Here is a 22,702-nt window from a genome sequence, read left to right as displayed (position 1 = left end):
GCAGCCTAAAGGGAACCTGAAGTGAGAGGTATATGGAGGCTGCCATATTTATTTCCTGGCTGCAGCCAAAGTAAGAGGGCTGCCAGGCAGGGGGGGGGGGGGGGGGGGGGGTCAGCAAGCAGGGCATTGGCATTGTCTAAAAGGAAATAAATATGGCAGCTTCCATATGCCTCTTACTTCAGGTGTTCTGTAAAATTATAATTTTTTTTTCACCAGTATGACATGCAGAGCTCGTTCACACTAGGGACGTTTTTGGCTTTTATTTAAACACAGGCGATTTTTAAAATCGCCCACAAAACGCTTGTGCAATGAATTTCTATGAGAAGGTTCATATCAGCGCGGTTCTTTTCCGGGTCAAAGAGTTCACTTCCTGACTTGTGCCAGGGAGTGAATCTCAAATCTGCTCTGGCGAAGCTTTTTCAAAAAACGCAGCGTGCAGAGGTGTGCCGGGAGGGGGAAAAAAACAGCGCACAAAAATGCAAAACGCTTGCGTTTGCGTTTTTAAGTGTGAATGAGGCCGCAAGGTATCCTCTCCTCACATAAAGCACATCATACTGATATTATACCTGGTAGATCATTACCTGCATCTGCACATCGTGTCTGGACTAGCGCAGGTGCGAGGAGGATCTGCTGTCAGCGCTGTGCACAGAGACCTCAGGGGAAGAGTCACATGACAAAGACACAGAACTACATCATCCCTGCTCAGCACAACAGTATCATACGGTAATATTATAGTGCGCAGATCTGACAATAGAACATGTGACTGGCAAGGGCAATTCCAGACTGCTCAAACTAAAATAACCTACCATTTCAAGACTGTGGGCTTGATTCACAAAAGAGTGCTAACTGTTAGCACGGCCGTTTTCGCGTGAATTTTCGCATTGCGTGCGATCGCGAATTTTCACGTGAAATGATATCGTTTTTTCCGCGGCAAATTGCGCGCGCAAAACTTTGCGATCGCACGAATCGCGGCACTTTGCGTGCGCAAAGGTCCGCGAACGGCACTTCACGTGCTAACTGTTTAGCACACCCGTGAATCAAGCCCTGTGTGTGACTGTGGTGAGGCCATTAGAGTGTAAGCTCCTCTGGTGCAGAGGTTAATGGGAAGCATGGCCGGATTTGTATTCTTTACCGGCCAAGGCCACTGTCACCAGCTGCCCCCCCTTCAGTATAGGTAGCCAGATGACCCCTCCCCTCTAGTATAGTTAGCCTGATGACCCCTCCCCCCTTCCCCCAGTATAGGTAGCCAGATGACCCCTCCCCTCTAGTATAGTTAGCCTGATGACCCCTTCCCCAGTATAGGTAACCAGATGACTCCCTTAACCTCTTGAGGACCTCAGTGTTAAACCCCCTAACGACCAGGCGATTTTGTGTTAAATGGGTCACTGCAGCTTTAAGGCCAAGCTGCAGGACCGCAAAACACAGCACACAAGTGATTCCCCCCCCCCCCCTTTTGTCCCCACCAACAGAGCTCTCTGTTGGTGGGGTCTGATTGCCCCTGCAGTGTTTTTTATCTATCTATCTATCTATCTATCTATCTATCTATCTATCTATCTATCTATCTATCTATCTATCTATCTATCTATCTATCTATCTATCTATCTATATATATATATATATATATATATATATATATATATATATATATATATATATATATATATATATATCGTTATGTTATTTTTTTTTTTTTATGAAATGTTCGTATTTTTTTACATATTTTTTTTCCCTCTGTCCCTCCCACCCCCCAGGTAGCCAATAACGGCTTCAGCCTATGAGAGCCAATCGCTCTTTTTTTCCCCCAGGGGGACAGCCGTGTCACACGGCTGTCCCCAGTACAGCGCTGCTGCAGATCGCAGCGCTGTACAATACAATCAAGCGGCGGTTCCGCCGTTACAATCTCCCGAGTGGCGATTGCCGCTCAGAGACTAAAGGCGGAGCTCAGCGCACAAAGCAGGAGATGCGCGCGCAGCCTGCGCGTGATCTCCTGCAGATGCAAGCCCCGGGACTTTACGCCAATCGGCGTTAGCTGGTCCTGGGGCTGCCGCCGCGGCCACACCCATTGGCGTGATGCGGTCGAGAAATGGTTAATCCCTCCTTTTCCCACCCCCTTTCAGTATAGGTAGCCAGCTCGCCTTCACACCTCAGCAGCCATCAGCATACCTCCCAACATTTGAAAGCTGGAAATCGGGACACTTAGGCCACACCCCTGGCCACACCCCCTAGCCACGCCCACCAGAGTTTTTTGTTTAAATAATTATTAATTAATGTTAGTTAATTAATTAACTAAAGGGGAGGCGCGTGAGGGTGCCAGTGGGTGGGAAGCAGGGTGAGCGTGGCCGTGGGTGGGCAGAGAGAAGGGGGGGGAAACGATCGAGGCACCAGCCCGGGATACGGTATGCGGCATGGATGGCCGCCGCCATTAAGCTTCTCCCTCCCTCCTAATGTGCCCCCAGTGTCCCCTTCCCCCACAGAGTAAAATGGGCAGCGGAGCGGGCTGTAACTCTTACCATTGTCTCTCCACTGCGTACCGGGATCCCATCTGGTCTTCTTGGCATCCTGTGACGTCACAGTTTTCATTGAATGTGTTTCCCCATGTAGATAAAAACGACAAGTGCTAACATTTATTAAACTAGGAGGAACTTTAGCTTCCAATATGGTTTGCATGCAAAGTATATTATACTAGACACTTGCGCCACGGTGAGGCAAACTTGCCCAGAGGCTTGCCTCACTGTGGCGCAAGTGTCTAGTATAATATACTTTGCATGCAAACCATATTGGAAGCTAAAGTTCCTCCTAGTTTAATAAATGTTAACACTTGTCTAGGATGCAGGGCATGCATTTTTCAGTCTAGCAGAGGTGGTGTATGCCTGTGCGATTAACCATTCAATTGCAGCATGTGTTTAGGGACGCGCAACCTTTCCCCCCACCTTTTCTTAACTTTGTAACCAACATAATTTGTTGAAAATTGACCATGGTCATTCTGGGTTAGTAAAGCCCTAATAAACCCAGAACAGTCCACATTTATTTCATAAAAAGGGGGGCTCTCTGCTGCATAGGATTCCAGTCACATAAATGCAACTAACCTTTCTGCAATTCCGATATGATCCTGGCAAGGTTTGCAACCTTTGGCCACCTTAAAAGTAGGTCATTCTGAGAAATGTTCAAGTCCAGATTTTCTTGATTGCTTTTTCACTCCCTTGGTTTCCAGCTTAAAGGACAATTGTAATCTTCTAAAACAAAAAAAAAGTTAGGTACTCGGGAGGAGGGAAGGCTTGGGTCCCTTATTGCCTTACTGTTCACACACGCAAATCCGCAGTACGGAGCTGCTTGTCTTTAAAAGTACACAGAGATTGAAGTACTTCCAAAGCCTACCAAGGAGTCCCGAAGGCCTCTTCGACTTTAAAGTCGGAGGATGGAACAAGGGCCTAGCAGAGGGCCGAGGCAGAGGCGAGAAAGGCTCCAGCCTCAGGGCGCAGTGTAGGAGGGGGTGCAGGGCGGGGCTGAGGCAGAGGCGACAGAGGCTCCAGCCTCAGGGCGCAGTGTAGGAGGGGGTGCAGGGCGGGGCTGAGGCAGAGGGGAGCAGGGGCGTAGCAATAGGGGGTGCAGAGGTAGCCACCGCATCGGGGCCCTTGGGCCAAAGGGGCCCCGAAGGGCCCTCCCTCAATTACAGTATTAGCTCTCTATTCCTCCTGTGCTCATAAGAATCACGTCTGTAGATACTTTGAATAGTAGGGATCATTAACAAACAGCTCCCCATCCCCTTCTTGCACCTCTGACACTGTAGTTGCCATTGGGAGGTTTTGGTGTTCCGTATCAATTGTTATGTATATAGTGCTTGGGGGGGCCCCATTGTAAAACTTGCATCGGGGCCCACAGCTCCTTAGCTACGCCACTGGAGGGGAGAGAGGCTCCAGCCTCAGGGCGCAGTGTAGGAGGGGGTGCAGGGCGGGGCTGAGGCAGAGGCGACAGAGGCTCCAGCCTCAGGGCGCAGTGTAGGAGAGGGCGCACAACTCACTCAGCTATCATTCCCCTATTGTGTTTAAAGTAGAGAGAAATAAGAAAAGGGGATACATGGCAGTGACTGCAAGCCAGATAAGTAGAGATTAAGGTGTTGGGAGCCCTGGGGCGCCTCTTATGCTGGTGGGCATACCCGGCTCGTTTTTGCTGCTCGATTCTCCCCTCTGATTGATTTCCCACTCGATTCTCTTAGCTTCCGCTAGGTTTTCACTTCTATCAAGAATCGAGCGGCGAAACAATCGAACGGGAGATCGGATATGTCAGAAATGATCTATCGAGCCATCTAAATGGCTCAAAAACGAGCCGTGTACTCCCAGCATTAGTGTACTAGCAATCAGTGTGTGATGGCTGGCGGAGGCCTGGATGGCGCACTTGTCTCAGCCTTGGGTGCTGGAGGACCATGGCCTCGATTCATGATTGTATTTGAGATAACTTTTTCCAGTTTGTTAAATTACTGAATTCGAAGTTTATTGATTTCTAGTTGTATTCCTCAAGGTTTTTCCGCATTCGGTGTGACTTCAGTAAAATATCGATAACAATGTGGTAACGATTCGGTAACGTGTCGATATTTCCATTTTACAGCAGTAATTTAACACAAGGCCATAAGATTCCCATGGAATTGTGGGTAAAAGGCAGTCCTTTGAACACCACGTAGCAACATTCTGAATAGGGCTTAACACCTGGACCAGGATTCTGCAAGTGGTTTGGGACAATCCCACAATTTCGCCAGCTACGGCTTGATAGGAGCCTTTTCTGAAAAAATGTAGTGCAGCTAGCAAATTAGTTATCCGTGGCACTGCCTGTGTTCTCTTACAAGATGATTCAAGAGAAATACACATGTCCTGGTATAGCAAATAAATCCATTCTCTTGCAAATTGATATGTTTCTAGACCTTATTCTTGCCCTTCTGCACCTTTGAATCACTCTCAGCTGATACATAACCACTTCAAATGGCTCCATCTTCTCTGTCAGCAATGATGTGACAGGAATAACGACAGAGCAGTGAAGGAGATAACTAATCCTAAATGTAACGCTAAACCACACCCACTTTCATTTTCATGAATTGCACTTTCTTCTGTTTTAACGCAACACTACCGAATGATTACCGAATTATTACAGAATGCTCGCTAACAGCTGTAGATAAATTTGATGAATCTTGAAATCAACTTAACGAATTCGGTATTTTACCGAACTGTCGTTAACTAATTCGATAAGTCTTGATGAATCGAGGCCATGTCCCGGCTCTGAGTGGAACCAAGAGAGGAATCGGAAGATTCTAAGGCAGTGCTGTCCAACTGGCGGTCCATGGGCCCTGATGTGGCCTCGGGGCTGTACTCGCTTGGCCATACTATTTTTTGTGTCAGTCCTCCTCCTCTGGCAGGCCCACCTCTTGTTTGTACTTGGCTCTGCCCCTCAAGGAGGGGACATTGAAGCTCTGCCCTCTCCAGCCAAAAAATATGGTGCCAGCCACGCCCCCAGCCCATGAAGTTGGACAGCACTGATCTAAGATCTAGAGCCTTCCTTCCTCTTAGGTGTGTATCTACAGTAACAGTTGTTCTTTAAGCATATCAACCCCACCAAGTTGTTGGTGGTGACACAGTATGGAAGTTCATAATACAGGGACACAGATAGCAATAAAAGCTTTACAGAAATTCTAATCTGACCCCAAAATATTAGGCTACATGTGATTAAGGGCAGGCAGCAATCAGCTAAATGACAGAGGCAGTGATAGACCACCTGTGATTCTGAATGTTTACTTGAATAAAATGCACTTTATTCCAAATTCAAGTCATGTTGAGTTTATTGTATTTGTAAAACAATGATGTTAACCTTTCTTTTCTTTCCTTCTCTCTTTTAGGCTTATCACCAGTCGCCTCCATAGCATCAACCCCATGCAGCAGTTCTGCAAGCCCCAAAAGTTTGAGCCCATTAGAGGAATCTCCGATAGTGAGTCCAGTATGTGTTGGCCACAAAGTCCTCGTGTCTCCATATCTTCAGGCCAAAGAAGGAGACAGGCCTCAGCCAGAGGGAGCAAGCTGTGAAATGCCACCGGGGGGCTCCACTGGACATCTCCATCTGGCTGCAGAGGCACCAAATGAGTCTCTGGGAATTCAGGAGCAGGACTCTGAAGAGGCCACACAACACTGTCCTGCTCAGGCACCAAGTACAGACACACTCGATAAGAGAATTGTAATGGGTGAAGAGACATCTTGTAGTGCTGAGGAACAAGGATCTGCCAGCAGGGGGCATAACATCATTTCTGAGTATGAACCAGATCCTGGGGACACTTTGGACGAAGCTTCAATGCACTTCTGTCACCCTAAATCTGAAATGTTGGAGGAGAATCCACGGCAGGAAACTGACCATGAAGCCATTGTGTCCGAGTCTTCTGACGATTTGCACTTTGATTTTAAAGAGACACGCCAAGAGTACGTTCTGGAAGATGGCTTATTTTCTCAGGGTGAATCGGTAGCTGATGTGCCTTCATTTCTCAAACCCACCAAAGAGTCACCCAGCAGCTCAACGGAGAACGATATTCAGCCATTACAGATAAACCCTGCCTGTAACGTAGATTCAGACCCATACACCACCGCTCCTTCCACGCCCATTAAAAACATCTACTCCCAATATAAACATCATCCGTACTCCAAGAACTCCTTAAATGATGACCAGATTGACATGGAAAATGACAACATGTCTTCTCCCCCTACATCTCCATCAGGATCCTACATCACCGCAGAAGGTGGCAGCTGGGCTTCCTCAGCCACTTCTAGTGGTTCACCTTCATATTCTCCTAACCTGATGGGTGAGACTGATGCAATTGAATCTCCCGTCCCTTACCCGGACAATTTGATGGCTCAAGAAGAATGTCTCTCTGAGGACCCCTACTGCATGTCACCTGACATGCTAGAAGATGAAGATATTCCAGAGCTTTATGATCGAGATATAGAGCCTGATGACTTCTCACCTGAAAATGAGGAGCTCTTGGATGGGTACCATGAACACTCTGACATCGAGGATGATGATGAAGATGAATGGGAGACAGACTTTGCGCCATCTTTTACCAGCATTCCTCTGTATTCAGAATACATTAATGCTGGTGCCACTCTTGTGCAAGAGCCACCACAGGAGGCAAGCTGTTCTTCAGACATTGATGGTGCCCTGCAACCTGCAAGCCCCGAGGTTGTGTCTGCAGAACTGTCGAGAGCTAGCTTGCCAAGTATGGAAAATGATCACATGATTCCTGCTTTTATGCTTCCATTCCGAGGTAGTTTGATTTTTGAAGCAGAATCCATGGAGATCACATTGTTTCCTCAAGGAGAGTCAGCTGAGAGTGAGGTGGTCTTTGGAGAAGACGAAGCGGAAGATGACAACGATGACAGCAGCAGCACTTCTGCTTCCTATCTCCATTCCTTGTCTGAGACTTCTATCAACGAAGGAGTTGACGAGTCATTTGCCTATCAGGATGATACATCAGAGTCCTCGGATTCAGCATCATATGATGGGGAAGAAGACGAGAAGAGATACAGCACAGAGCAGTATGCTGTAGCACCTGAATCCGCGTCTCCTGCTGCTGAAGCACCTGCTGCTGGAACCCAACGTGATTCGTCCAATTCTGGATGTGAAAGTGAGATGGAGACATCCTCAGACATGTCAGAGACTGATGAGGAGTGTGCTGTTTTTGCTGCCCTTGACATAAATGGAGGAGATGCAGGAGGAAGCGTAGAGAAAACTGTAGAAGTAGCCCCGAGCTTGAATGATGTTCCGTCTGTAAATGAAGAAGAATTAAATGTTGTTGACACACATGGTGATAGCGTTTCCCCGTCCCAGCTGGCACAAAATTTTTCAATTCCCGACTCTAAGGAGACTTGTTCCATACAAGATAGTTCTAGTGAACTTGAAGACTCGAGCACCAGCAATGCACCTCAAGAACCCATGAGAAGCACTTTAGTTATAACCTCAGAAGCCGAACCACAATTCAGAAGTCCGGATGCAACACAGAGGCTAGAAGAGAGCCATGGGGCTATCAGAACCTGGTCTGACAGCCCGGTGGAGCAACAGTCCACCTCATCGTCAGAAATGGACTTGGTGCTTAAGGCAGGGATTGGGAATGCAGGTGAATGTTTAATTGCATGTTTTGACACTGATGAAGAGCTAGACTCCCTTCCACCTCTAAACACCACTCCACAAAGCATGCACGGCGATGGCAGGGGGCGAGATGAAAGTGGAAGACAAACATCCATGGCACTGAGGTTGGTTGAAGATGGAAGTTATTTTGCTGCTAAACTGGAAGAGTATGAAGAAAATGCCAAAAAACCTCAGTCACCCATAGAAGATGCAACACGTACAGATTTTATGTTGGAACCTGGTGCCTCAGAACAATGCAACAATGACTTAAAAACTGTGGGAGTAGAAGAACGTGTGATGGCTGAGCATGTTCCACAACAAGGGCTCCCAAGGGATGCCCCAGTGGAGACCATGCCTGAAGAAGAGTGTGTGTTTCAATGCTATGACTCTGGGGAAGAGCCAGAAGATGTAATGCCTCTGGACCGTTCAGGTCTCCTTGCTCAGATTTATAGGCAGCAAGAAGAAGTTACTCATATCATTTCAGAGCAGTCATCTTACATTACAGACTCTAAAAATGAGGCGCAATCTGAATTAGATGCTGAAACTTTACACTTAGAGCCTAATAAAAGCATTGGGGAAGCAATTTGTGAGGCTAATAGAACTTCACTTGGTACCTGTGACCTCCATAACAATCAGTTTCCACAGAGAGGAGCAATTGATGACAAAGCACCAGAAACATTGCTGGTTCAAGAGGATTCTCTTGGCTCAGCTGAAAAAATGTTCACAGAGACTGAAGGCCTTTCTACAATGGCCAACCAGCCTGAACAAAGGAGACGGGATGTGCAAGAGGTGCCAGATGAAGACATGACTGAAGTAAAAAGCAAAAGCACAGTGCTGGACAACACCTCTTCACTAACACACCCTCACCCTGTGACTTCTCAGTTGGATAGGCCTCAAGATCAAGCAACAGAATCATCTAAATCACCTTCATATAGCATGCCCACAGAACCAAGTGGCAGAGACCATTTAGTCAGTGACATTGAAGACACCTTTGAGAAATGCCCCTATTTTGTAGAACAAGATATTCTGCTCAGGTCTACTACAGAGCTCAGTGATGCAAACACGACAGTCCTTCAAAAAAATCACACTCAGCAAACAATTCCCGTAGAGGGTGAATGTTCCAGAATTCTTGAAGCAGAAGAGCTTTCGGAGCACCCGTCATGTAAAGAACCACCAGACCTGAAGTCTCCTCTCCACTGTGAAACATCTGAACTACATCAGAACAACACCTTAGACACAAAGTTACAGGACAACTTAGTAACTGAACATTTTTCTAAGTTGGAGAGAGAAACCACGGTGACCAATTTTACTCCGTTAGCACCTAATTTGGACATTGCACTTTTGAGGAATAACAATCAAATCGGTAAAAATGAAAATTATGCAGATAATTTACATAATAGACAGTCCATCCAAGGTCCGATATCTCCTGATCATATTTCTTTTCCTCAATTAAGTGTTCCTGAACAGTCAGGAGAAAAGAATATGCTTGAAAATAATAAACCTGTGAAAAACACTACTTATATAGATGCCAAAGAACGTGTAGATACTTTAGACGTCCATGCATCACAAAGTCTTCAACAGTGCAAAAAATCAGACAAACTACATACTGTAGAAAAAGACTTGAACATCTTAAATGATGATGGTGGTGGTTCTTTGTCTAAAACAACTAGTGTAAACATATCAAAGGAAACAACAATTGAAATATCAGAAGAACCATTGATGATGGTTACAGATCCTACATCTTCCACCATCACTAAACAAGAGGACCATCCACAGTGTGATAGTGCCTTTTCTGATGTAGCTTCTAATCCAACACTGGCTGTAGCGGATATGTCCAGTGATATTGAGGAGATGAGAAGGATACTGCAAGGTTCCTTTGGTATGGTGGATGCCCGGGAACAAAGTATTCGGTGTAGCCCTTCAAAGATAATTGTTCCGATGTCCTCAGCATTTGAGGCTGTTGATGGTTGCAAGACAAAGAAGAAGAGTTTAGAATCTGCTTCATCCAGAGACAAGATAACTGATGTAGAAATGGGCGAGTCTTCAGAACAGTATATTTGTACTAAGGAGGAAAAGCAGAGAGTTGAAAGAAGTACAGATAGGCCTGAACCTTCTGAAGAAATGCCAAATCTTCTCAACTTTAAGAGGGTGGAAAGTAATTCTGAAAAAGATGATCAGACCCAACGGAACCTTAATGCACAGCAAAGGGCATTAGCCGATATCTGCCATGACTCTGAGAACGTAACTGATCAGACAGAGTCGGTACAGCATCCTATGGTGTATAAGATAGACCAGGATAGGAGTGTAAATCATGAACATAGTGAGGAGGATCTGAGGACTTGCAGCAAGTCTCCTGAAGATGAGCTCCACAGACAGGTGATTGGGGAGGTCAGCCTGTCAGAACTGGACAACGAGCACCAGTTTTATCTGCATGAAGCTCTGCCTACTGAAGCTACGCATTTCCCCGCTGAACATTGTCTGGACACAATAAAGCCCAGCTCCACTGTTAGTAAAGTGCCTCCTGCGAATCCCCTCTGCCCCGTGACAGGCGGACATACTCAAGGCCGAAATGTGGTCCTTCCTCTTCCTGCTTCTGAAATGTTGGCTACCACAAGGCTGTCATCAGGTAAGTGTGAACCTTGGTTGTTTTATCTCCTGTTCACTCACTCTAAGGCCCGGTGCACACTGCCATAAAAAAAAAAACGATATGTTCAGCGGAAGTGAACAGACCAGATCCCAATAAAGGTGAACGGACCCTACATTATGTGACACTGAATAGACTGCAAGATTGGTGGGGGGGATCAGTTGACAGATGCGTCGCATTGACAGATAAACTGATGCCTTTTATAAAGTGATCCGTTTGGATGGATCAGTTTTAACATGGATCGGTTTTTATATGGGGAACCCAGCCTGAGGGTAGGTGCACACATAACATGACATGAAAGGCTACCTTTTATGTCATGTTTTATTTTATGTTGTGTGTATTTTTGCTGCGCTTTGTATGCGTTTTTTTGAATTGCGTTTTATGCAAGTTAATAGAAAGACAACAGGAACTGGAAATACATCACAAAACAATTATTTTTTACAAAAATGCATGGAAAACACACCATTGCGTTTCTATTGACCTTCATTATGTGCGTTTCTGACAGGTTTTTGCATATCATGCAACAAAACCAGCGTTTTTGAAAACGCACGCATTGAAAACGCATTTGCTTTTTTTCCTGCAGCACATACACTTCCATAAGCGTCAAAAACACAGCGTTTTCCGCAATGCTAGCGTTTCTTCTAAGTGTGCACCTAGCCTGAAAGCAGGGCCGGGCCGAGGCATAGGCTGGAGAGGCTCCAGCCTCAGGGCGCAGTGTAGGAGGGGGCGCACAATTCATTCAGCTGTCATTCCTAATTGTGCATGAAGCAGAAAGAAATAAGAAAAAGGGGATACATAGTAGTGACTGCAAGCCAAATAACTAGAGATTAAGGTGTTGGGGAGGTTGTGGGCCCTATGACCCTCTTAGTCTAATAGCAATCAGTGTGTGACAGCTGGGGTGGGAGGGATAGAGGGGCGCACTTTGGTGTCTCAGCCTTGGGTGCTGGAGGACCTTGTCCCTGTTCTGCCTGAAAGAATACCAGAGCTGAAAAGAGGAGAAAAGTGGGGAGCAGGCATGTATGGGGGGGAGCAGGCATGTATGGGGGGAGCTGTCTGGACCTCATCACTCCCCCCATTCTCCTCCGTCCCCCTCCTTTGCCAGCTAAATGCCCCCCGGCGGCCTTTTCGGTGTTGGCCGCGACGGCCATTAGTGCGCAGGCGCTGGCCCGACTGCTCACTTCCCACATTTTGCGTTCGGGAGCGCTCTGCGCATGCCCATGACATCATGACTACGTCATGCGCTGAGTGCTATTAGCTGCACAATGTAGGATGCGCGCAGCCAAGCCAGCGCCTGCGCACTAATGACTGACCTGGATGAACCCGAAGAAGCTGCCGGGGGCATTTAACTGGCAAAGGAGGGGGACAGAGAAGAAAGGTGGGGGGGATATGGGCATCAGGAGAGCTCCCTGAACATGCTTGCTCCCCCCGTTTCTTCTACTCTTTTAGGCTCTGGTATCCTTTAAGCCTGGTACACACTTTCAATTATGATTGGTCAATCACTGATCAATTTTACCACCACCATGTAGTATGAGGGTTTACCTACACAACGTGCTCATAGTATTCAATATCTGTGGACCTACATACTACACGGAGGTGGTAAAATTAGCCAGTGATTTGCCAACCAAAATTGAATGTGTGTACCAGGCTTTAAGCCTGATGCTAAAATGGCTAATCATTGGCCAATCAAAATGGCAAGCCACCTATTGGTATGCCAAATGTTGTGATCTTGTGAATAGGAATATTTTAGGCTGTGGCGGAAATTCACGAACCTGGTTTGCGAACCGAAAATCGGAGGTTCGGGCCATCTCTACTCCCTACAAATGGTGTCCTCCTGTGTGCCCCATATCCCCCCCTGTGTGGCGCATGTCTTCCTAATGTTTCCTCCTGTGTGGCCCATGTCTTCCCAATGTGTCCTCCTGTGTGGCCCATGTCTCCCCATGTGTCCTCCTTTGTGGCCCATGTCTTCCCAATGTGTCCTCCTGTGCGGCCCATGTCTCCCCAATGTGTCCTCCTGTGTGGCGCATGTCTTCCTAATGTTTCCTCCTGTGTGGCCCATGTCTTCCCAATGTGTCCTCCTGTGTGGCCCATGTCTCCCCATGTGTCCTCCTTTGTGGCCCATGTCTTCCCAATGTGTCCTCCTGTGCGGCCCATGTCTCCCCAATGTGTCCTCCTGTGTGGCGCATGTCTTCCTAATGTTTCCTCCTGTGTGGCCCATGTCTTCCCAATGTGTCCTCCTGTGCGGCCCATGTCTCCCCAATGTGTCCTCCTGTGTGGCGCATGTCTTCCTAATGTTTCCTCCTGTGTGGCCCATGTCTTCCCAATGTGTCCTCCTGTGTGGCCCATGTCTCCCCATGTGTCCTCCTTTGTGGCCCATGTCTTCCCAATGTGTCCTCCTGTGCGGCCCATGTCTCCCCAATGTGTCCTCCTGTGTGGCGCATGTCTTCCTAATGTTTCCTCCTGTGTGGCCCATGTCTTCCCAATGTGTCCTCCTGTGTGGCCCATGTCTCCCCATGTGTCCTCCTTTGTGGCCCATGTCTTCCCAATGTGTCCTCCTGTGCGGCCCATGTCTCCCCAATGTGTCCTCCTGTGTGGCCCGTCTCCCTAATGTGTCCTCCTGTGTGGCCCATGTCTTCCCAATGTGTCCTCCTGTGTGGCCCATGTCTTCCCAATGTGTCCTCCTGTGTGGCCCATGTCTTCCCAATGTGTCCTCCTGTGTTGCCCATGTCTCCCCAATGTGTCCTCCTGTGTTGTCCATGTCTCCCCAATGTGTCCTCCTGTGTTGTCCATGTCTCCCCAATGTGTCCTCCTGTGTGGCCCGTGTCTTCCCAATGTGTCCTCCTGTGTGGCCCATGTCTTCCCAATGTGTCCTCCTGTGCGGCCCATGTCTCCCCAATGTGTCCTCCTGTGCGGCCCATGTCTCCCCAATGTGTCCTCCTGTGTGGCCCGTGTCTTCCCAATGTGTCCTCCTGTGTGGCCCATGTCTTCCCAATGTGTCCTCCTGTGTGGCCCATGTCTCCCCAATGTGCCCTTCTGTGTGGCCCATGTCTTCCCAATGTGTCCTCCTGTGTGGCCCATGTCTTCCCAATGTGTCCTCCTGTGTGGCCCATGTCTTCCCAATGTGTCCTCCTGTGTGGCCCATGTCTTCCCAATGTGTCCTCCTGTGATCTCACGTGTGGCCCATGTCTCCCCCATATGTTCTCCTGTGTGGCCCACGTCTCCCCCACGTGTCATCCTGTGTCCTCCTGTGTGGCCCATGTCTCCTGTGTCTCAGCTACCCCCCACCTTCCTCCTCCTGCATGCCTTTGCTCCCTCCCCCTTGTGTCGCCATTTCATTCAAAAGTATGGAAGTTTTCTTTACCACCACAGCACCCAGTATGCCCAGATAGAGACACCACAGCTGACTCTGCCTGGGGGACATCTGGGGCACCCCAGAATAGATCCGGGGCACGTGCCACTGATCTTTGGGGCTAGCAACGCCCCTGGTATTGGCTGCTTTTTAGGGGCTCAAAACACGACGATAAAATGAAGGGAACTGATGCGAGCCGATGCCAAGCAATTTCTGCCCGATAGCAGAAAATCGTTTAACATCAGTTAAACGAGCCACCGCAAGCCACCCGTGTGAACCAGCCCTGAATTCTATCTGGTAGAGCTTGGTTGTATAGTAAATGATCTTTTGTGTTTTTTGCAGCAGCTGATGAGATCGTCTGTAGCAGCCCCGCCCAAAGCACAGAGAGCGCCACTGCCAGCCGCTGCCCCCGCTCCTTCCTGCCCCAGGAGAAGACAGCAAAGAAGATCCAGCTCACCTGCCCCCCATCGGAGCCCAGCTCCTCCAGCGACAGCGAGCTGACTCCCCAGAGTCAAGAGATGCCCCTTCTGAGGGACACGTCGGCCATGAGCCTGCTCAGCATCACCAAACCGCTACTGAGGCAGCACGGCTGTGACATGCTGAGCCACAAAGGTAACGGCGGGGGCCCTAGACCCCCGCTCCCCTACTTTCAGAGAAACATATTAATGGCTGCACAGGAGTTACTGTATACATACGTCCCAACTTTTTGAGAATAGAAAGAGGGACACTTAAGCCACACCCCTGTCACACCCCTAATCACACCCCTGGTCACACATACCATAAAGATTAAGAAAAATGTGTTGTTTTATAATTCAAACCACGCTGGTCCTTTCTATCCTGGTTCATTTTCCTTCATATTAACATTTGAATATACTGTGAGAAATATATCAATTTAAAGGATGGGAATAAAGTTTAGAGTCAATTAAACACATTTTTCAGGAGATAAAATACATATATTTACACAGATCTGTACATCAATCCTGAAAGAGGGACAAATGAGCGAGAAAGAGGGTTAGAGGAATTTAGTTCCTAAAGAGCCTAGGGACTGTCCCTCCACAAGAGGGACAGTTGGGAGCTATGCTGTATATATTGTTCTACTTTGGTAGGGCCGCCATCAAGGGGGGGCAACTAACAATAGAGTGAGGGGCCCGGAGCCTTCCCTTAGTGGATACCTTAGTGGAAAATAAAATGAAAAACAGGGGAAGCAGGCATGATTAGTGGGTTTAGGAAAAAAGTAGGAGGCGCCCGGTGGAATGCAACAGTATAATCACTCTATATGGTAGGTATAACATTCAAAAAGAATATGGTGTGATCCTACCTTCTAGGTGTCCCTTTTCGGGAAGTATACAAACGGGATTTTTTTGACTTTAGAAATTCTGTTTATTTTGCACAAGACAACGCGTTTCACGGTAAAAACCGCTTCCTCAGGTCAGTAACAGTGCCTCTACTCAGAAGCTGCCGAGTATTCGGGCGCCTCCTACTTTTTTCCTAAAGTTACTTTAACCCCTAGTCTGAGGGGAAGATCCACATCGGAGAATCTCCGATAGATAGATTGTTTTTCTGGAGCTGCGACCAAGGATAAAAGGCCGAGTGGGGACGGTACTTCCCCACAAGTGAGTACGAGTGGTTGCCTCAATCAGCAACCCACTCTTGTGAGTATAAACTTTTTGTACTTACCTAATATCCCCATACCGATTAACGTATTGCACCAGATCGGGCTCCCGGACCCCCTGTGCTTTCTCTCCTACTACTTCTATGATTAGTGGGTTCTCCTCATGCCCACCACTCCCCCCGTTCTCCAATGTCCCCCTCTGTTAGTAGTGACCCCCCAACTTACTTCCGGGTCAGGGAGGTCGCAGCTTACTGTGCATGTGCTGCCCAGCATAGCGTATCCTTGTTCACGTGGCCGGGAGGGAGCGCTATGAGCAGGCGCACAACTATGTAGTGAGCCTGCGCAGAGCGCTCCCTAGAGCACTCCCGGCCTGATGATGTGTGAAGGGCCCCAAGATGTCTGATGGCACGCCCCTATTGGTCTGAAACCCACCCCCCCCCCTCCTCCCACTGATGCTTAGTCTAGGCTTTTTAGCCATGCAGAATTCTCTTCTCAGAGCATTTTGGGAGACCAGGCGTTATTGTCACTGGCTTTGGAATCCTCAGAAATAAACATTCCACAGAGCTGCACCTGGCTAGACAAAAGATGCTTCCAAATCGGGGAGAGGGAAGTTTTTACAATGGACAAACACTGACTAAATAATTTATTATCTGTGAAAAGTGGGAAGAAAAAGAAAAAAAAATTATTAATTATGTTTTCACTACAGTTCCTCTTTGTACTTTCTTATGTACGGTGGCAATTACCGTATGTATATATCGATTTCTTAATTACATCACCTTATTAATGTTTTTGGATTCTTAATGTCTTGTCTACAGTCATCTGGGGTACGACCTTTCAATAAATTAGTTTCATTGTAACACGTAGAGCAGCTTTTCGGATAGACTGTTTTCTCATAGTGTTGAATCGGTTTGAATTTGTTATAAATTGTACCTGTAGAGCAGAGATGGATTACAAAGTCATGGGGCCTTAGGCAAGGTAGTAGATGTGGCGCCCCCTTGTGATCCTATTGGTAAGTTAAATCGGAGAGAGGTCAGAGAAGGTGGCTGGTGGGCCCCTTGACACCCACTAGGCCTCAAGCACTTGCCTAGGTTGCCTGGTGGATGATCCTGCTCTGCTGTAGAGGTGACACTGAGATCCAGCACTGATTTCATGCCATTATTTCTTCTCTCTTTTCCACAGACTCCTGCAATGACCCAGAAAGCAATGATGAATCTCTCCCGGAGCTGGAAGAGGCGGACATGAGTGAGCCCCGGACATCCTCTGCCCAGGTACAGGCTGGAGAGCTTATGGGGGTCAGCAGTAGGGATGGCAATGCTTAGGACAACTCACAGAGAAGCATGTGCTCAGCCTGATCAGCTGACTTGTAAAGTTCTGATTTGCTGTGATGACTTCCTGGTTTAGCACATGATCATGACCGGCAAATCAGAAGCTTACAAATCTATCAGCTGGTACAACTGATCACATGCTTCTTTATGAGTGCTCTTGAGCATTGCCATCTCCAGTCAGCAAATCTCAAAAGTAAATTGGTGACCCAAATGGGGCTATCTTCTATAAGCTGGCAGTTCAACTACCGCGGTACCACCCAAATGTCCCCAACTTGTCACAGGTAGAGAGAGTCAGTAAGATGCTAGGAACTCTTGTTACAGTCACATTTTATGCAGCCTAGAATCAGGCCAATCAAATGTTTTTCCTGGCTATTTCAATTGGCCCATTTGTTAGCGGGATTACTGTGCGTCCAAATTTCCATACGTCTTTTTTGTATGTATGCCAGGCATTGTTAAAGGATACCCGAGGTGACATGTGACATGATGAGATAGACATGGGTATGTACAGTACCTAGCACACTAATAACTAGGCTGCATTCCTTTTTTTCTTTCTGTGCCAGAAAGAGTTAAATGTCAGGTATGTAAGTGGCTGACTCAGTCCTGACTCAGACAGGAAGTGACTACAGTGTGACCCTGACTGATAAGAAATTCCAACTATAAAACACTTTCCTAGCAGAAAATGGCTTCTGAGAGCAGGAAAGAGATAAAAAGGTACAATAGCCCATATATTTTAGCTCTGGCATAATTCAATGAATGTGTCATTGAGCAAAAACAATAAAACAGTTAAAAATGTAAAAAGTAGATTTAAACATAAAATAAAACTGTGGAATATCTTAAAAAGTCATTTTTAGGAGAAGGAAGATAGATACAATCGTTTATTTCATTCGTTTATTTTCGCTTCGGGTGTCCTTTAAAAAGGAAATACATATGGCAGCCACTTCAGGCGTCTTTGAGGTTTCATCAGCAGATGGTAAGTTACTCATTTTGCTTGCATTCTTCTTGTTATTTTATCCCTCCAGGTACCTCTACCAATCTTAGCCATTGATAAATCTTTATATCTCTAGAACAGTCAGGACACTGACAGCAATAAAAACCTGGGAGAGTGTCTAACCCTTGCCTAAAATAACATTTTCTGTGGTTTCCTATGTAATGCCATTCCCCTAGTAGCGGAAGACTCTGTGGCTCAGGCTGGCAGATATCTTAGTATGTTTTTGTGTTTTGCCAGAACCAGTTGTCGCACTGCGTGGGCGCTGGGGAGGAGTGCATCAGCAAAGCCAAGCAGAGCCGCAGCGAGAAGAAAGCCAGGAAGGTGAGTGAGTCAGATCATACCTGAAATTTCAGTGCTTGGAGAGTAACAGAAAGGTTACCCGGAGAAGAGGAGAAGTGCCTGAGAAGTCTTGAATGTGATTGGGTGAGGGGGTGATCGCAGGGGAGAAATGGAACAACTGAAGTACAAAATACAAGCTGTGACTGGAATGGTATCTGCAGTAGTGTTGTCCGGATCATGAACGATTCGGATCTTTGATCCGAATCTATTTTGTGAGTCGAATCATCTGAATCATCAAAATGAGTGATTCGGATCGCACAGGGGGCGGGGCCAGGAGCGACACGCCCCCCTCTCAGCGGGCAGCGGGCTGGAAGCAGAGCAGAGATGGATCGCTCTATTGAAGGGGAGCCAGGCTTGCAGGGACAGGTAGATCAGAGAGAGGGGACATCGGTGCCACTGCCAGATATGTGTAGAGCACACATACTGGCTGAAATGTGCTGCTCATTATAGGCTGTCTGTTCCGTAGTTGTGCACAGTGAACACATTGGAAACTTTTGGCACAGCTCAGTAACGTTACAGGCAGCATGCTGGGCTAGTACAGGGCAGGCATTGTGATTGCTGTGCAATATGATCCTCATGCACTGCTCTAAACAGCTGCACTTCACTTCTGGGAATGCTTTGGGGAATGGGAGTTGGGAGTATACAGATGAACATATAGGTGAAATACATGTAAAGCATATGATTGCAGCATGTGGGTATTGTGTGCAAACAAACATTTTTGCTCTCTGCTCGTCCCTCCTCTGTCCACTCCCTGCCCTCTGTCCATCTATGTGTGTCCACCCCCCTCTCCTTCTCCTGTCCTGCTAGTCATTTCACCCCCCGAATGCTTCCCTTGTTAAATGATCCGAGATTCGGATCAAAGATCCGGATCTTTTCAATGATCCGATTCGAATCATCCGGATCATTGAAAAGATCCGAACTTCGCATCTCTAATCTGCACATGAATGAGGAATGACTGCGGTGTGGGTACAGACCTATGGGCCCTGATGTGGAATTTGGACCTGCCCCTCCCCCAATAATTGAACATAATCTCACTAATATTATAAATGCAAAACATTGGATGTTTGTTACTCAATCACGCAACAATGGCTGAACGGATTTGAATGACATTTGGCACACACATAGTACATTACCTGAAATAACATATAGGATAATTTTTATTCCCATAACCAAAAAGTGGGCGGAGACAAATACAAATCTCACTGGGAAAATGTAAACAGCAGGCCATTCTTACACTGTTAATGGCAGGGTTCTCAAACTTTGCACAATTGGTCACTGAGAGACTAGGAATAGTATTCAGAAAAGTAGGTGGGGCCTACAAAAGCCAATCAAAACTCACCTATTGATTTTCAAGGGGAATATTTAATTACTGCCATTCTTGCACTGTAATTGCTGCCATTCTTGCACAGCTACAGTTGGTCATTGGGTCACTGGGGTTCAAATTCAGAAAAGGGGGCAGAGCCATCAACAGCCAATCAGATTTGTTTCATTTCAATGCTAATTATTGATGCCAAAGACCGCAAAGCTCACAAACTAGGTCATTGAGTAATTGTGTGGGGGCGGAGCCAACACCAGCCAAATACATATCTGGCCAATGCTGGGCCATCAGCTAATCCTTAAAGAGACACTGAAGCGGAAAAAAATATATGATATAATGAATTGGTTGTGTACTATGAATAATTACTAGAAGATTAGCAGCAAAGAAAATATTCTCATATTTTTATTTTCAGGTATATAGTGTTTTTTCTAACATTGCATCATTCTATAATATGTGCAGATTACACAACACTCAGCATTCAAAATGATTCTTTCAGAGCAGTCTGTGAACTAATGACCTCTCCTCTAGCAGATAAAAAGAAAACTGTTCAATTACAGTTGAGATTATAAAAGTTAGATAACAGCCCTCTCCACGACTAAGTTAGTCGGAGAGCTTAATGGCTTGTTTGCATAGAGAAAACAACTGGAGTTTCTCAACTCTTCCTGTACTGGAAACAATTAGACTGATGTATCTGATCTTAATGGTTTTTTTCTTAGCTGTACTACACATACAAATCATAATCATCATTTTTTTTCGCTTCAGTGTCTCTTTAAATAGAGATACAGGAGCTCAAAAGTTCTCATCAGTTCCTGGCAAAAATCACACCACAGATTTGTAATATGTATTTCCATTTTTAGGGATCTGCCTAGCCCTCGTGGTTGGCAGGAAATGGATTGTTTTTTGCTTCTAAGCTCCCCGAGATAAGTAGCCATGTGCCCCAAGATTAGAAAAAATAATTATATTGCGCTTTTCTCCTGGCGGACTCAAAGCGCTTCAGGGCTGCAGCCACTAGGGCACACTCTAAAGGTGATCAAGATCATTAGGCAGCCTTGCCCAAAGACTCCTTACTGTTGTAGCTTGAGCCAGGATTTGAACCCTGATGAAAGGCTTGAATCCTACATGAAAAGCAACTGTCTACCTTACCAGTTCACTGTCCAGCTGGCAGGCGGCTGATGTTTATAGCGAGTCTGTCAGTATTCTCCCCCATAGCCATGGGTACCCCCAGACGAGGCAGGGCTTTTTTGGCACCTGCCAGTAGCACTGACGCCTGGCGCGGCTATAGCACCCGTGCTCGGGTAATTGGGGGATTCGGCGATTGCCGGACCTCGAATTACATCTCCCTCTAAGTTGCTATGACTCGGAGGGCAAATAGTATTTAGCACCGCCCCAAATTTGTGGGCGGTGCCTTCATTCGGCTCACCCTGCGCCGATACCAAATGTACTCCCCCCAGATAGTAGCATTAGTTAGCGATAGTGCCCACAGTTATCAACATTAGGGTGCCAAGTGTTTCCCCCAGATAGTAGTATAAGATAGCTACAGTATTTTTTTATGTGTGTTTACATTGCTGAAATGAGCTGTGTGCTATCTTGTTAAGTGTATGTTATGTATGGATCTATATTGTACTGTCCCACGAGAAGGTCAAGGGCAATGCTAGCCCCAAAGATCAGTGGCACGTGCCCCGGATCTATTCTTGTGAGCCCCAAATGTCCCCCCAGGCAGAGTCAGATGTGGTGTTTCAATGGCGGGCATACTGGGAGCTGTTATGTTGGGTGCTGTGGTGCCTCTGTGTGGGCATACTGGCCTGGGTGCTGTGGTGCAATGCTTGGCGTTGTGATACCTTTATGGGGGCATGCAGGAGGCTGTGGTTCTTCTATAGTACAGTGACCATACGTCTCGCTTTACCCGGGACAGGTCCCGCCTTCGGGGGGAGCTGTCCCAGGCTGCATGAGGTCCTGGGAAACGTCCCGCTTTTAGCAGCGGGCCGTCCCGGCCTCGGGACTCTGGCCACCATATCTGTATGAACTGGCTGCGCCGTCTATAGACGCTGCGCCAGTTCATTGCCCGCAGCCCCGCTCCAGCCTGCATAGTCTCCGGCAGGCAGAGCAGGGTTACGGGAAGATTGCTGCCGAAGCCCTGTACTGGAGACAATTTGTCTCCAGTACATGGCTTCGGGCGCCATCTTGCCGTAGCCCTGCTCTGCCTGTCAGCGCGGGAGACTGCAGGAGGAGCAAGATGGTCCCGGGAGCAGCGTGCCAGAGGCTGGCCAGGAGCGAGAGGAGACTTCTGTTAGGTGAGTAAATGCTTTTTTTTCCAGGTGAAATGCTGCCCAAATTGCGTTTATTTTGTGCTGACATGTTTCTCACATTGCGTTTATTTTGTGCTGACATGTTTCTCACATTGCGTTATTTTGTGCTGACATGGTTCTCACATTGCGTTTATTTTGTGCTGACATGTTTCTCACATTGCGTTTATTTTGTGCTGACATGTTTCTCACATTGCGTTTATTTTGTGCTGACATGTTTCTTGCATTGCGTTTATTTTGTAATGACATGTTTCTCGCATTGCGTTTATTTTGTGCTGACATGTTTGTCACATTGCGTTTATTTTGTGCTGACATGTTTCTCACATTGCGTTTATTTTGTGCTGACATGTTGCTCACATTGCGTTTATTTTGTGCTGACATGTTTCTCACATTGCATTTATTTTGTGCTGACATGTTGCCCATTGCTTTTATTTTGTGCTGTCATGTTGCCCACATTGCGTTTATTTTCTGGTGTCTGGGGTAACTGTTGCTGCATTTATTATTTAATGGTCATAGATGGCTATGTTTGCTGCTTTGGGGTTACGGTATACTATTAAATAGCATCACACAGTTTCTGCACACCCATGATGCGAATCCTCCATGGCATAAACACTGTTTTCTAATTCCTCACTGTTACATCATTATGCTAGCTCCGCCCATACAATGTCATGGCCATTCC

The 22,702-nt window shown here is 46.9% G+C and overlaps 1 protein-coding gene across 2 annotated transcripts in view; it reads left to right on the top strand.

Annotated features, from left to right (window-relative positions):
* The window catches only part of LOC137518028 (NAC-alpha domain-containing protein 1-like), a 64,330-nt gene that overhangs the window by 17,998 nt on the left and 23,630 nt on the right, over nt 1–22,702 (top strand). Inside the window, exons 2-5 of one of the 2 annotated variants that reach the window (XM_068235203.1) lie at nt 5,879–10,774; nt 14,484–14,750; nt 16,930–17,018; nt 18,301–18,384. In XM_068235203.1, coding sequence (XP_068091304.1) covers nt 5,879–10,774; nt 14,484–14,750; nt 16,930–17,018; nt 18,301–18,384 — 5,336 coding nt within the window. Of the gene's footprint in view, nt 1–5,878; nt 10,775–14,480; nt 14,751–16,929; nt 17,019–18,300; nt 18,385–22,702 lie in introns of both variants that reach the window. The other variant, XM_068235202.1, reaches the window with a different exon arrangement.

This window comes from Hyperolius riggenbachi, chromosome 5 (genome assembly GCF_040937935.1).
Source record: "Hyperolius riggenbachi isolate aHypRig1 chromosome 5, aHypRig1.pri, whole genome shotgun sequence".
In the NCBI taxonomy this organism is placed as follows: Eukaryota; Metazoa; Chordata; class Amphibia; order Anura; family Hyperoliidae; genus Hyperolius; species Hyperolius riggenbachi.
Note: the sequence above shows the minus strand (reverse complement) of the source record. Positions and strands in the feature narration are given on the sequence as shown.